Source organism: Eptesicus fuscus, chromosome 20 (genome assembly GCF_027574615.1).
Source record: "Eptesicus fuscus isolate TK198812 chromosome 20, DD_ASM_mEF_20220401, whole genome shotgun sequence".
NCBI classification, from domain to species: domain Eukaryota; kingdom Metazoa; phylum Chordata; class Mammalia; order Chiroptera; family Vespertilionidae; genus Eptesicus; species Eptesicus fuscus.
This window is the reverse complement of record NC_072492.1, coordinates 34,029,705-34,043,135: the sequence shown is the minus strand read 5'-3', so window position 1 is coordinate 34,043,135 and position 13,431 is coordinate 34,029,705. Positions and strand designations below refer to the sequence as shown.

General features: G+C 56.3%; 1 protein-coding gene across 3 annotated transcripts in view; it reads left to right on the top strand.

Moving 5' to 3' along the window:
* Positions 1-13,431, top strand: part of PRKCA (protein kinase C alpha) — a 285,603-nt gene that overhangs the window by 264,278 nt on the left and 7,894 nt on the right. For all 3 annotated transcript variants that reach the window (XM_008149401.3, XM_028157335.2, XM_054708991.1), the window contains 3 exons: positions 1,944-2,024; positions 7,627-7,734; positions 9,511-9,651. In XM_008149401.3, the coding sequence (XP_008147623.1) occupies positions 1,944-2,024; positions 7,627-7,734; positions 9,511-9,651 (330 nt within the window). The remainder of the gene's footprint in view (positions 1-1,943; positions 2,025-7,626; positions 7,735-9,510; positions 9,652-13,431) is intronic.

Here is a 13,431-nt window from a genome sequence, read left to right as displayed (position 1 = left end):
ACAAATCGTATTTTTAAGACAAATCTGTCGCTATTCTGAGCACCACCTGTTAGCTGATGGGCTTCAGGCAAGTCTCCCAAACGCTTACCCCTCGGTTTTCTCACCTCTAAAATGGGAACAGCGATCAGTTCTGTCTCATGGGGTCATACAAAGTGTGTGGAGAGCATCGGGCGGATGGCAAGTGCTCGGCAGGCGGACATTTATTCTCCCAAAGTCAGTTTTTGTGCTTCTGCTTGGCCAGGGCAGGCGGTGGCCCAGGGGTTTCCTGTCTGGGCCCTGGAGGGACATCATTTCGGGTCACTGGGTAATGGATCAGAGATGCACTTTGGTCGGGGTTTTTAGTGCTTCATGTGTGTGTTTTCCACGTTTTCAGAAGAGAACAAATGCCCTTTTAAAAAGCAATGACGGCCTCCCCATGGACCCCTTTGTGTGTGGTTTTCTTGTCGAGGAAATGGGCCACAGAGCCACCGAATCCAGTCCCGGACCCTCTTGCCATCGCCTGCGCTGAAGTGAGCCACGGGTGTGCCTCGCATCCCACCGGGAGAAATGGTAGCGCTGCCTTAAAGCACGGGGATGGGCAGCCAGGCAGGGAGTGTGTCTATGTCCCAGGACACTTAATTAGACGTAGTGGGCCAATTAAAAAATGCGTGGGCCGGCAGGCGTGGCTCAGTGAACCAGGAGGTCACGGTTCAATTCCTGGTCAGGGCACATGCCCCAGGGTGCAGGCTCGATCCCCAGTAGGGGGCATGAAGGAGGCAGCCAATCAATGATTCTCTCTCATCATTGATGTTTCTGTATCTCTCTTCCTCTCCCTTCCTCTCTGAAATCAATAAAAATATATATTTTAAAAAATACCTTGGGCCCTAGCTGGTTTGACTCAGTGGATAGAGCTTCGGCCTGAGGACTGGAGGGTCCAGGTTCGATTGCGGTCAAGGGCACGTGCCCAGGTTGCAGGCCTGATCTCCAGCGGGGGGCATGCAGGAGGCAGCCAACCAAAAATTCTCTGTCATCACTGATGTTTCTATCTCTCCCCCTCTCCCTTCCCCTCTGAAATCAATAAACATATGTTTAAAAATACCCTGGAACATTTCTAAGTCAAATCCATATGCAAAGTGGCAGGACGGTCCTGCCGAGTGCCTGTTAGTATGTCTTCACCTGGAATCCCGGGCGTGATCCTGGGCCTGGGGATTGTGTGTTAGGTGCGCAGCCTGCCTGCGAGGCAGCGAAGCCAGTGTTAGGACACTAATCACCATACCGTTCATCCTGCCTAACATATCAGCAATAACCCCTTAGGAACACCTGATAGCAAGACCACATTTAAATGTTCCCACTTTCTTTTTTGCAGTTGGCTGGTTAGAATCAAGATCGGACAAGGTCCGAATATTACATGTTATGTCTCTTTTAAAGCATTTTGAAACTTCAGCCATTCAGCAGCTATCATTGTACCTCTGTGAGCAGCACAAGAAAACTAGAAATTGTACGTTCGTCACTCCTCCTCCCTTTTTCTTTTTTATGCTGATGATGGTTATCATCATCATCATCTTCTTTATTACTTTTAATGAAATTCTGTTACTTCCTTTGGTTATCTTATTTATGAGACTCGAGCTTTGAATGACCTCTGCTTTTTCCAAAAATTAAATCCACCGCAGTGCCCAGATATGTTCCTCCAATGAGGATAATTAAATCGACCTCAGACGGCGCTGTGGCGTCCTGGGGGGATTCAGGAGACGCGTTCCAAAGGGGTTTGAGAGGGTGAATGGTGGGGTGACCGTTCTTGGCGTGCCCGATTTGAGGGGCGTTCTTCCCGTGGTGCAGGAATCAAAGATAAATTATCACCCCCTCCTTTGCAAACCGTGTGAATGCCCACATGCCTGACTTACCTGTCCTGACGCGGGCTTTTTGATTTTCCTCTGAATGTCATGGATGTGTTTGTTTTCCCACAGATAATCGCTTATCAGCCGTACGGGAAGTCTGTGGACTGGTGGGCCTACGGCGTCCTGTTGTATGAAATGCTGGCTGGACAGGTAACGTTTCCCTGTGCTTTCACGCTTGTTTATCGCCATCCAATGCGAACACTTCCGCTCCGCGGGGGCCGAGATAGCAGGACCCGGCAGTGTGGCAGGACAGGGCTGGGCTGGCTCCCCGACCCGGGTGAAATTGTATTCAGTATGTACAGACATTCTCTTCCGATCACAAAAACCCGAATTGAAAGCTGCATCCTGGAGAATAGACGGGATACGGCTGTCACCTTCCGCACAAAAGGCCCCTGCGCGCTGGTGACGACGTGGCCGCTGAGTTTCAGTGGCTCGGCGCCCGGGTAGGTCCCTGCGAGCTTGTCTGCAGAAATCACCGGTGCGGCCGTGTGTACCCGCTGTCCCTGTAGCAGGGTAAAGGCTCCTCCCGTCTCCGCTCCTCTCGCCGTCGCAGCTCATTATAACGTCCGCGGAAGTCCAATGGGCTGGACGTCCAGCTAAGGAAAGGCAGAGGTGGTCTCTCGTGGGAATGTACATCGAGCTGAGAGCCGAGTGTGTTGCTGCCTGCCGCGGCACTTCTAACACAGTGGCCTTGACATCTGTATCGGCGTAAGTCACACTCGCCGTTTTAACAAGCCCCTCAGAATCTCAGTGGCTTAACACTCAGCGCAGGCTGCTTTCACATTCTTGGCGCAGGCCTGCGTGGTGTGGGGGGGGGGGGGGAACTCGGATCCACATGGTGATTCAGGGACCCAGGCTTCTTCCGTCCATTGGCTCCACCTTTTAGGGCCTTGAATTCCTCCACTGACTCCTCATTATTCAGCCGGCCAATGAGGAGAGAGCAGGAGGACGGAGGCAGGACCGCCTAGGGGCCAGGCCTAGAGGTGGCACTCATCACTCCTGCCTGCACCCCACGGGGGCCCCCGCTGAGATGCAGAAGGCTGAGAGGGGCATGTACCTGTGAGCCCGGGGAGGGGAAGGAGGTTGGGGAGCACCTACCAGGTCTCTGCCATTATACCTGAAAACCATTCTGTTAGGCGGCCTTTATAGTTGCCAGCACTCAAGTACTGGTGACAAGGAGTTGGACCCTCCATCAGCTAAGAGCCCGAGGCAGGAGAATGGAAAGAAATGCCCGTGTTGAGCAGCAGAGCTACCCGCAAAGAAATCTTTGTTTCTGGGGGCGGGGGTGGGGAGCGGGGAGGGCGGGGGGAGAGTCAACCCTTTCTGACAAGTTACATCCATGGACTCCATCCTTTATTCATCCGACACATACTTATTGAACGCACGCTTACTATGGTAACAGCCATGGACAATGACCTGTACCTTCAGCAAGCTCACAGTCTAAAGAAAGAGAGACAGTAGACACGTTTAAAAAAAGAAAAGGAACTATGTAATAGTTGAAAAGCTAAGACGAAAAGTAACAAAGCAGGACAAGAACATAGAGTGTTGGGGGAGGATGGACATTTTAGCTAGGATGGCCTAGGAGGGCCTTGTGTACAAATAAAGTTAAGACGAGAAGGAAACGAGGAATGTCCGTGTGCATTCCAGGCAGAGGGAATGGACCGGCAAGTGCAAAGGCCCTGGGGTGGGAGTATGTTGCCATGGTTATTAAGGCAAGGAAGGGAAGCGCCAGTGTGGTTGGAGCAGAGTCGGGAGGCTGGAGAGGGAGTAGGAGAGGAGGCCTGAGGTCCGAGAGGAGGGAGCACCAGGCCACGTGGGCAGGGAGGCCACTGCAGACCACTGGCTGAGACTCGGGGTGGGAGGCCACTGGTGATCGGGCCTTTAGGTCTCTCTCATTGCATCTTACACCTCTTAATACTAAAGTAGTATTTTATTTTTATTTTTTTAATATATTATTATTGATTTTTTTTACAGAGAGGAAGGGAGAGGGATAGAGAGTTAGAAACATCGATGAGAGAGAAACATCGATCAGTTGCCTCCTGCACACTCCCTACTGGGCATGTGCCCACCACCAAGGTACATGCCCTTGACCGGAATCGAACCTGGGACCTTTTAGTCCGCAGGCCGACGCTCTGTCCCCTGAGCCAAACCGGTTAGGGCTAAAGTCTTCTTTTAGATATTAAAAGATAGAAGGTGCCAGCCTTCATGGGGTCATTATTTCTCAGGGATGCTAAGACTTGATGGACATTTTTAAAAGTGGTTTGTGTGTTATTTAGGGTTTCGTCCCCAGTACATTCTTCATTTCAGGCCCGATACTTCCATTCGTAAACACGGAAAAGCAGGTTATACAGAACAGCTCTCAGGAAGACAACAGCTGGCAAACCCCACGGTGCCTTGTGCCTGCTCCCGAAGTTAACTTCCCCCTTTAGGGTTTTGACCGTGAAATTGGACTGAATTCTCGGCCCCCGGGAGCCGGGCTGGTCCTGAAAGCACAAGGGCCCGAGTTCCCCTCCTGGATCCCAGGCGGACGTTCTGACTCTGAGCCCAGAACACAAGCCCCGCTTTCACGAAGAGGCCCATCTGCAGAGGCCAGCCAAGGAAACTGTAGGGTGGAAATAGGATCCGGTCCAAGGGCTCTTTACAGGGCATCAACGGAGCTGTCTCCTTACTGTCCGTCTTCCTTCCCCTCCGGGACTCCTGGGTCTGCATTCCGCAGGGAGCCCTGGGAAATGCTGGCTCCCTCGGGGAGGTCCCCTCTGGGGTGCATTTTGAGGTCCTGCCTCACCTGCAGACTGGTCCTTCCTCATCCCCCGAGAAAGCACAGCGTCCTCCCACACCCAGGGGTTCCGTAGACATTCTGGCACGTTTTCATGGTTTTCCATCCTGTCTCTCAGTCACCCTGCCTTCTATGGTCCCTGGAAGTTTCCATAATCTCTGTTGAAAACGGTGACACACTAAATATGGCACCGGAAGGCAGCCCACATTCGGGCGCAATGGCAGGCACCGCCACTGTCCCTCTAAGCCAGGGGTGGGGACCCTTTTGTCTGCCAAGGGCCATTTGGACATTTATAACATCATTCTTGGGCCATACAAAATGATCAACTTAAAAATTAGCCTGCTATATTTGGTCAGACATTTAATTAACTCACCCTAATGCCTCGGCAGGGCCAGACCGAATGATTTCACAGGCCTCATACGGCCCGAGGGCCGGACATCCCGCCCCCCGCAACCTAAACCTTCACCGCTCCTGCCACAAACACAGTGTTTGCATTCCAGAGCCACCCCCACCCCCCCCAACCCCCTTCTTAGTTTTCCTCTCTGACTGGATGCAAATTTCAACATATTCCTGGGCTGTGACTCAGCCCAAAGGATAATAAAGGCTCCATGTGTATTGAGCCCCACACTGCCCCCCCCCCCCACACGCACACACACAAAGCTGCCGGAACTCAGAGACCCAGCCAAGGGAATACACACTGTTACTGAAAAGTAAGACTAATTATAAAGTTGCAGGTGGGGTTGTGGCCTGAATTTGTCCTCTTTAATCAAGAGAGCCGACGATGAGCAGAAAAATCTTTTCCTCGCAGTTTCCTTCTGATTGGCTTTATTTATTGTCAGCAGCCAGGGTGGGGGCGCTCAGCGTACGCAGCCGGAGTCGGTCTTCGGCTCCCAGATTGCCTGACAAGTACGGTTACTTCCAGGCCTAACTGGTGTTTGCCCAGCGCTCTCATGAGCACAGTGCGGGTCCAGCGCTCCAGTGTTCCTCCTACAGGGCCCCGCCCTCCTCCCCTGCCCCCCAGCCGGGGCCCTCCATGCTATGCCTTCATCCCCGGCGAATCCGTGCTCCGTGCTTCATCCCAGGACACCACCTGAAGCATCCCTGAGTTCTCCCCCACCCCCACCCCCATCACCAGTGACCACTTACTGGGGAGTGATTTCGGAATCATTTTGGAAAGAGGGACCCATCATCCCTCGTTTGTCTGTTTAAAATTCACAAGTTATATATTGCCAAGGAAGGCACCCCCAGGCCAGGGCATTAGCTCAGCCGGAAACACCGAGTCCAGATCTGTAGAAATTTTAAAAACAATCATGGGAATGTGGGGGAGAGGGGAACGCAGCAATACCCACTCGGTCATGTCCTAAGTCCCCAGGCAATGCATTGCCCCCCCGGTGTCCCCAGGCTCCGTGGCTGGCGTGTCTGGGAAGGAAAATGAATAATTATAACTTTTCAGCATTGCCCCGCCTTCAGCGCCTGAGAGCAGATTAGCGTAGGTGGCCCTCGCTCAGTGGTTACAGAGCGTCGGCCCTGGGACCAAAGGGTCGCGGGTTCGATTCCTGGTCAAGGGCACGTATTCTCTTTGGAGGACGTTTCTCTCGGGCCTGTGGCCTGGCTCATCCGTGGCTCAGCCCCGGCCACGTTCCCGCGCTGGTGCTGACGTCCCCGAGGAGGCTGGTTGATCCCTGGTGTCTCTCCCCGTCCAGCCAGGTACCAGCCGGCCACCGCTGGCCAGCGTCACGGGCGGGACCTGGGCCATCACAGGGGCCCAGGCTCAGAAGACACCTGCACAGCTGGCTCGTGCTCTGCTGTCGCCCCCTGACGCTCTAACAATTACCTCTCAGGGCCCACATCTTCCCTCGGCCCTGAGACCCACGGTTACATAGCTCATCCTGCCAGCGGCCCTGAGGGCCACATGGGAGCTGTCGATTGGTTATCCAGAGCAGAGCCAGCTATGCAGGTGTCTTCTGCACGAGGGCCGACCCTGGTCTGCCTTTTGCGTGCTGAGCTCAAGGTTAGCTAAGTTACAGGGGAACGGTAAGCAGCTCCCCCTCAGCCCCCTCGTGCTGTGGTTGTCCAGAGGGCAGGTGATTTGCTGACCTCAGGACCAAAGACATGCTGGAGGCATCCTGGGCGCCCCCTTCCTCCCGAGGACCCCAGGAGCCCCCAACAACAGCTCATCCACCTGAATCACAAGGCCAGTGCCACTAAGCACCCTTCAGTGGGCTCTTACTGGATACAAGACACAATATCAGGCACTTTACAGACTCACCAGTGAACCCATTTTACAGATTGGAAAACCGTGTCTTAAGGAGGCAAGTCACTTATCTCTGGACAACCAGCTAGGAGGAGGTGGAGCTGGAATTCTGGTTTCCGTCCGCCTGACTTCAAAGCCGGGGCCTCCCACAGACCCACATGCCGCCCTCTCCACAGGGAGCGCAAACCCCGCAGGAAAGGACAGGAGGTGTCGGGTGGAAGCTGAGCTCCTGTCACCACCACCACGCGGGGGGGGGGGGGGGGGGAGGAGGCGGGTCAGCTCCGTGTTGGGTCAGAGGGGCCCTGATGTGCATTCCGGACCCCAGCAATCCTCTTTGTCCCAGTTCTGAGGTCCCCGTCACCCCATGTTCAGAATCCAAGGGCATTAGCATCCTCCACCACACCCCCACCTTCTGAACACACAGCCGTCTGTAACCTAACTGGGTCATAATTCCATTTTAACACGTAATTGCAAGATTAATGGATTAATTATCGTTTATTTGAAAAATCAAAGCATTACTCAGAAACACTTTCCTTGGGTTACCCAGGGCGAGATTAGTAGAGGAGCAGAGGGAAAGCTGGAAGGCATACACCTGCGAGCGAATGAAAGCTGGGCGAGGAAGCCCGCACGCACCTGGGCTCGCGGCAGCCCGTGGGGGCCCCTGGGGTGCCGCCTTCATCAACGACCTAAGTATCTCTCCATCTTCCTCTTTTCCGGAACAGCCTCCATTCGACGGCGAGGATGAGGACGAACTCTTTCAGTCTATAATGGAGCACAACGTTTCTTACCCCAAATCCTTGTCCAAGGAGGCCGTCTCCATCTGCAAGGGAGTAAGTGCACCGGGGTTCCTTTTACAATGACAGAGGGAAAGGGTGGACGGGAGATCTTTTCCACACTTCTCAGCAAGAGGGCGCAGGGACCCCGCCGCTGCCTCCCGCCTTCACGGGCGAGAGCCTGGTGACCTGCGGGGCGCGGTGGGCAAAGCGGAGCCTGGAACACGGGTTGGTACCCCAACACCTCCCGAAACTCAGTGGCTTTAGTTTGCCATCCCCACTCCCCACCGCCACCCCCATGAAGTTGTGGTGCGGTGTAGCGGAAGTGATCACAGACGCTTAGAAAGCGTTAGTTCTCCTCCACGGTACGCGGCGGTTAGTGCTGTGTCCATTCCTGTTTTTGAGAGGTAAAACGCGTGTAGAAAAGGGCGCCCGTCATCAGTGTGCAGGCCAGTGAATTGTCACAAAATGGACACGCGTGCCCAGCACCTCGAGGGCTGCCCCGTCCCGCCCGGCAATCACACCCACACTCACACACACACACACACACACACACACCCCGTCACTGCGTGCGTGCACTGTGCCTGTTTTGAACTTTGCACACATGGATCTTGCCCTGGATGCTCCCTGGGCCTGGCTTTTCCCCTGACACTGCGATGGTGAGATCTCTCCACGGTGCTGTGCGTGGTGGAAGCCCGTCTTCCGCTCGGCCGCGCGGTATTCCGCTGAGTGGACGTGCCACCCTCTGTGTATGCATTCTGCTGGCGGGCGCTCGGTAGCTGCTCTCTGGTGAGGGGCTGTTACAAATGCACTGCCATGAGCCTTCTGGGTCATGGGTTTTGAGGAACATGTAAATGAAGTTTTCTGCTTTCTTTTTCAATTTGATTGAGGTACAATCCTATATGATAAAAGGCTAATATGCAAATCAACTGAACAGCAGAACAACTGGTCACTATGATGCACACTGACCACCAGGGGGCAGATGCTCAACGCAGGAGCTGCCCCCTGGTGGTCAGTGTGCTCCCACAGGGGGAGCGCTGCTTAGCCAGAAGCCGGGCTCACGGCTGGCAAGCACAGCAGTGGTGGCGGGAGCCTCTCCCACCTCTGGGGCAGCGCTGAGGACCCCTTGGGGGATGTCCGACTGCTGGCTTAGGCCCAGCGCAGGCCGGGCTGAGGGACCCCCCCCCCCCCCGCTCCAGTGCACAAATGTCGTGCACCGGGCCTCTGGAAGACAAATAAAATTGTAATATATTTAAAGTGTACAACAGGATGAGGTGATAGATGTATGCATTGGCCATTCGTATCCACAGGTTCTGCATCCATGGATTCAACCAACCACAGATCGAAAGTATTTCCTCAAAAAAGTGACATGGTTGCCGACATGTACCATGGAGGGAGGCCTACGATGGCTGTGTCTATGCTGAACATGTACAGACTTTTTTTCTTGTCATTATTCCCTATAATACAGTGTAACTGCTATTTAGATGGCATTCGCATTGTATCAGGTGTTAGTAACCTGGGGATCATTTAAATTATATGGGAGGATGTGTGTAGGTTATATGCAAATACTACGCCTTTTATATGAGCATCTGTGGATTTTGGTGTCCACAAGGGGTGCTAGAGCTAATCCCCGTGAACACGGAGGGATGACGGCACCTTACGAAAGGAATCCCACCGTCACGCTAACTCATCCATCACCTCACGGAGTCACTCTTTTTTCTTCTTTGGGGAGAGAACACCTGATTCTTCTCTCTCGGCACATTTCAGTCGTACAACCCATTATACCAACTGCAGTCCCACGTTACGCATCAGATCCTCTCTCCTGCCTTCCAGCTGATGACCAAGCACCCGGGGAAGCGGCTGGGCTGCGGGCCCGAGGGCGAGCGGGACGTGCGCGAGCACGCCTTCTTCCGGAGGATCGACTGGGAGAAGCTGGAGAACAGGGAGATCCAGCCGCCCTTCAAGCCCAAAGTGGTGAGTCAGGGCGCCGCTGCTTTCTGGGCCCCAGGTTCCCCAAACGCTGTGGGTCCCACCCACCCACCCACCCTTTTCCCGGAGCGCGGACGGCAGTGACCCCGGGGTTCTGCAGGCGGAAATGGCCACTGCCCGCCTTGCCCTCCGTTCTGTGTCTGAGCCCCCAGCATTCCTGCTGACTGAGAGTCAGGACAGATGGGCATCGAGGGGAGCCTGTGTCCGCCGTGCACTCCAGCAGGGCGACGGCCGGGCGCCCCCAGAACCGGTAGAGAGCCGGGCAGGGCTGCTTGGTTTGGGTTTCATGGTCCGTGTTCCTTGCTGAGAGGCCTCGGCGGACTTCTCCGCGGCTCCGGTTGTCCCGGACTTGCCTGGCACCCGGAGCAGAACTCGTTGGCAGGCCCTGGGCGCCGGTCTCACGTTGGCCGCTGCCCCTGCTGCAAGGGGTGTATCAGCCACCAGGTTTGGTGTTGCCACCTTTATTCAGACTCTTCCTATAGGGCCCCCTCTCTCTTCACTTATTTAACAAACACTACGCCCAGGCCCTGTCCTGAGGGCTTTACACAGCCGTTCATTTAACCCGCACAACAACCCTGCAGGTGGGTACTGTCGCTCCCAGTAACAGTTGAGGAAACTGAGGCTCAGAGAGGCTGAATAACTTGCCTGAGGACACACAGCTGACAGGTGGTAGAACCAGGGTCCGGGCTCAGTGTTCTGGCTCCTGGATCCGTGTCCTCCCCCACCACACCACCGCTCCGCCTCGAGGGCTGCCACCGCCAGTTCTCTGACCGCGAGCTGCGCCTGCTCTTGCCTTTCTGAACGTTTCTGTCTCTGGAGGTAAACTGCCTCCAAGCCTCCTCGCTCACCTACCTGCCGCGTTGCAGGGCCTCCAAGGAGGCCGTCTCTGTGCACCCGTGTCTGAAAGCCGGGTGGGTCCACGCCGCAGCTCGGCCGGCGCCTCCGCCGGCGATGCGGACAGGCGGCATGATTGCACCGTCGGTTTCAGAAGCGGTCCCTGGGCTGGTTCGGCCCAGACCTGCCTCCCGACGGGTGCCCCCGGCGCAGGCAGAGGGGACCCTCCGGGTGGCTGAGTTACTGACTGGGAGGCACGCGGCTTCCTCATCGAACGTGCTCACGTGTCCTCCACCCCAAGAATAAAGCCGCGGGCAGTCAGCCCGTGGATTTCATCGTGCCGAGGCATTGTTAGCACGAACTGAAGAAACACTAACATTAATGAGGTCAGTTGCCTTTCTCCTGAGTCATCATTTCAGGTGGAGGCCTTATGCACCTGCCGCCCCACCTTCTCTTCCGCCAGTCCTGGGTCTCGGGGGTCTCCAGGCGCCCTGCGCTCCAGGTTGCAGAGCCTGGTTTGAGGGGGGCGGGGGATGAGGACTGTGATGAGGGATGCTGGGGGCGGTCTCTGCAGAACCCTGTTGGGATTTTCCTTTGTCCCTTTCACAGTCACGTAGCCCCCTTACATGGAACATGAAAGGTGCACCCTCACGTCGCACCCGCAGCCTCGTTCCTTACGGAGCAACGTAGACACATGCTGCCCCGGCTCGAGGTCTTCAGCAAAACCCCTTCCCAGAACTAGCCGAGACGCAGCCAGGCCCTCACACACACCCCTCTGTCCCCACCTCGCTGTCGGAGGAGAGTGCTGGTTTGCAGGGGCTTCCACCTTCCGCGGGTGCTCAGCCCTGGACTCGACGTCGGGGAGGCGAGAGCGTGACTCGCGGGGCAGCGGGGAGTGCAGGTTGCCCCTGGGCCGTGGGAATCGCTGGGCAGTGGAGCCGCAGGCAGTGTGGGGGTGTGTGTGTGTTTATTCCTGAGGCCCTGCTGCCTGTTCGGTTTTTAACTGAGTGCCGGTTAAAATGAAAAGACAGTCGCCTCTGGCTGTGAGGGGACGGCCCAGAACTCACCAACAGGAGCAGAAAGCACGGCCGAGACCTTGACACTGACGGCTTCGAGGGAAAGGCCTGTTCGGCGAGAGCCCTGGTCAGAAGGAAGAGAGAGACCTCACGCGCTCACAGCCGGATTCCTCGGGCAGGCGCCCGCGGCTAGCCAGGGGCCCACAGCCTGCGGGGACCTGTGCACAGGAGGAAGGGGCTAGCAGCGTGCAGGGGGGGGCGGAGATGGAGCCGCTGGGGAGAGGAAGACACCAGTGGGGTTAGGAGCAAGTGGCCGCAGGACTGCGCAGCCCACCCTGTCCCAAAGCAGTTGAGGACCCAGAGGTGGATGAGGAAAGTGCTGGTCCCTGGGCGGCTCCATCCCCCTGCGTGCTCGGTGGGCAGAGTTGGCTCTGAGCCCCTGCTGCAGGGAGACCATGCTGACCGCATGGTGCCTGGAGCAGAAAGACCACACGCCAGCGACAGGAGAGAGCCACCCGAGTCCAGGTGGCGTCCCTGCCACAGCGTGCGCTGGGTGGGCACAGCGGCGGAGGGACCTGACTGAGGAGACAGGCTATTATCCTGTGATGTTATTATAAGGTCCAAAGCGTTTACGGAGAACATACAAAGCCGCGCCTTCTCTGCAGGCGATTTTGTTCCTGCAAAGACACAGCAATACCAGCTGCGCTGCTGCTGCTGGAAAAACCATTCCGGCCGCCGCACTGCGGCCAGAGGCTGCCTTAGCCTGCGCAGCCAGCCCCGCCCCGAGCCCCTCTCCTGCGTCCAGCCGGCAGCCCAGCGGATGGAGCTCGTCTTTCTGGGAGTTTGCCCGGGGCTTTTTGAGCAAGTGCTGGAGACTCGGTTTCCCTGAGGCTGAGCGGATGAAGGACTCGCTCCTGGCTCCCCATGAGCTCGAGCCTTTGGGTATTGCAAAGGCCTCAGTAAGACCCCGAGCCCCCACAGTTACCCAGGGGCTGCTGGGGGTCGGTGTTGTGCTCCTAAGCTCAGGAGTCTCATCTTGGTTATATTTGTTATTTTTGAACCTCCAATGAAAGATGATCCCCGAATCCCTGACTTCCCTAAGTGAGCAGAGGGTTCTGTCACTGCACCACACAGAGCTCATGCGGAGGACCCGGGTTCCCACGGTGCTCCGTCTTTGTTCATTTTCCTGCCGGGCACAGTGACATTGCTGACCCGAGACCCGAGGGCCCCGGGAAGGCGGAGCCCCCGACAGGGACACGTCACGCTGCGGTGGATCCATCCGGAGGCTCCAGGCAGGACTTTCCATGGCACGGCTATGGCCACGGCCTGGATTCTCTCTCTTTTTTGTAAAATAGTTTTTTAATTGACTTTTAGAGAGAGAGGAAGGGAGGAGAGAGAGAAACAGATGTGAGAGCCACATTGATCAGGTGCCTCCTACACACCCCTCACCAGGGACGGAGCCCACAACCCAGGCCTGTGCCCTGACCAGGAATCGAGCTGGCCACCGCCCTGTGCATGGGACGACATGCAACCCCCTGAGCCACCGGCCAGGGCCTGGATTCTCTTTAAGGCGGAGCAGAGGGCAGGAGCGACCAAGTCAGGTGTGGAACGGTGACGTCTCCCACGAGGGTGGCGGGTCTGGGCTCACACCCAGGCACAGGGGGGCCGTGGGGAAGGAGGCTCGGCCAGAAGGGACAGCCTGCGCTGCGGCGGCCCATTGCGGGGAGGCCCGTGTCCCCGAAAGGCCCCCACGTGCACTGGTGGCGGTGGAGGTGATTTTCTAGAGCGAAGGATGATCGCTGTGACTTGGGTGGTTTTGTACGTTAAAAGCAAGAACAGAAACAGCCGTTCTGCCTCCTGGATGTGAGGCCGCACAGAGCTCTCCGTCGTTATGGAAAAAGCAACAGCAAGCTGC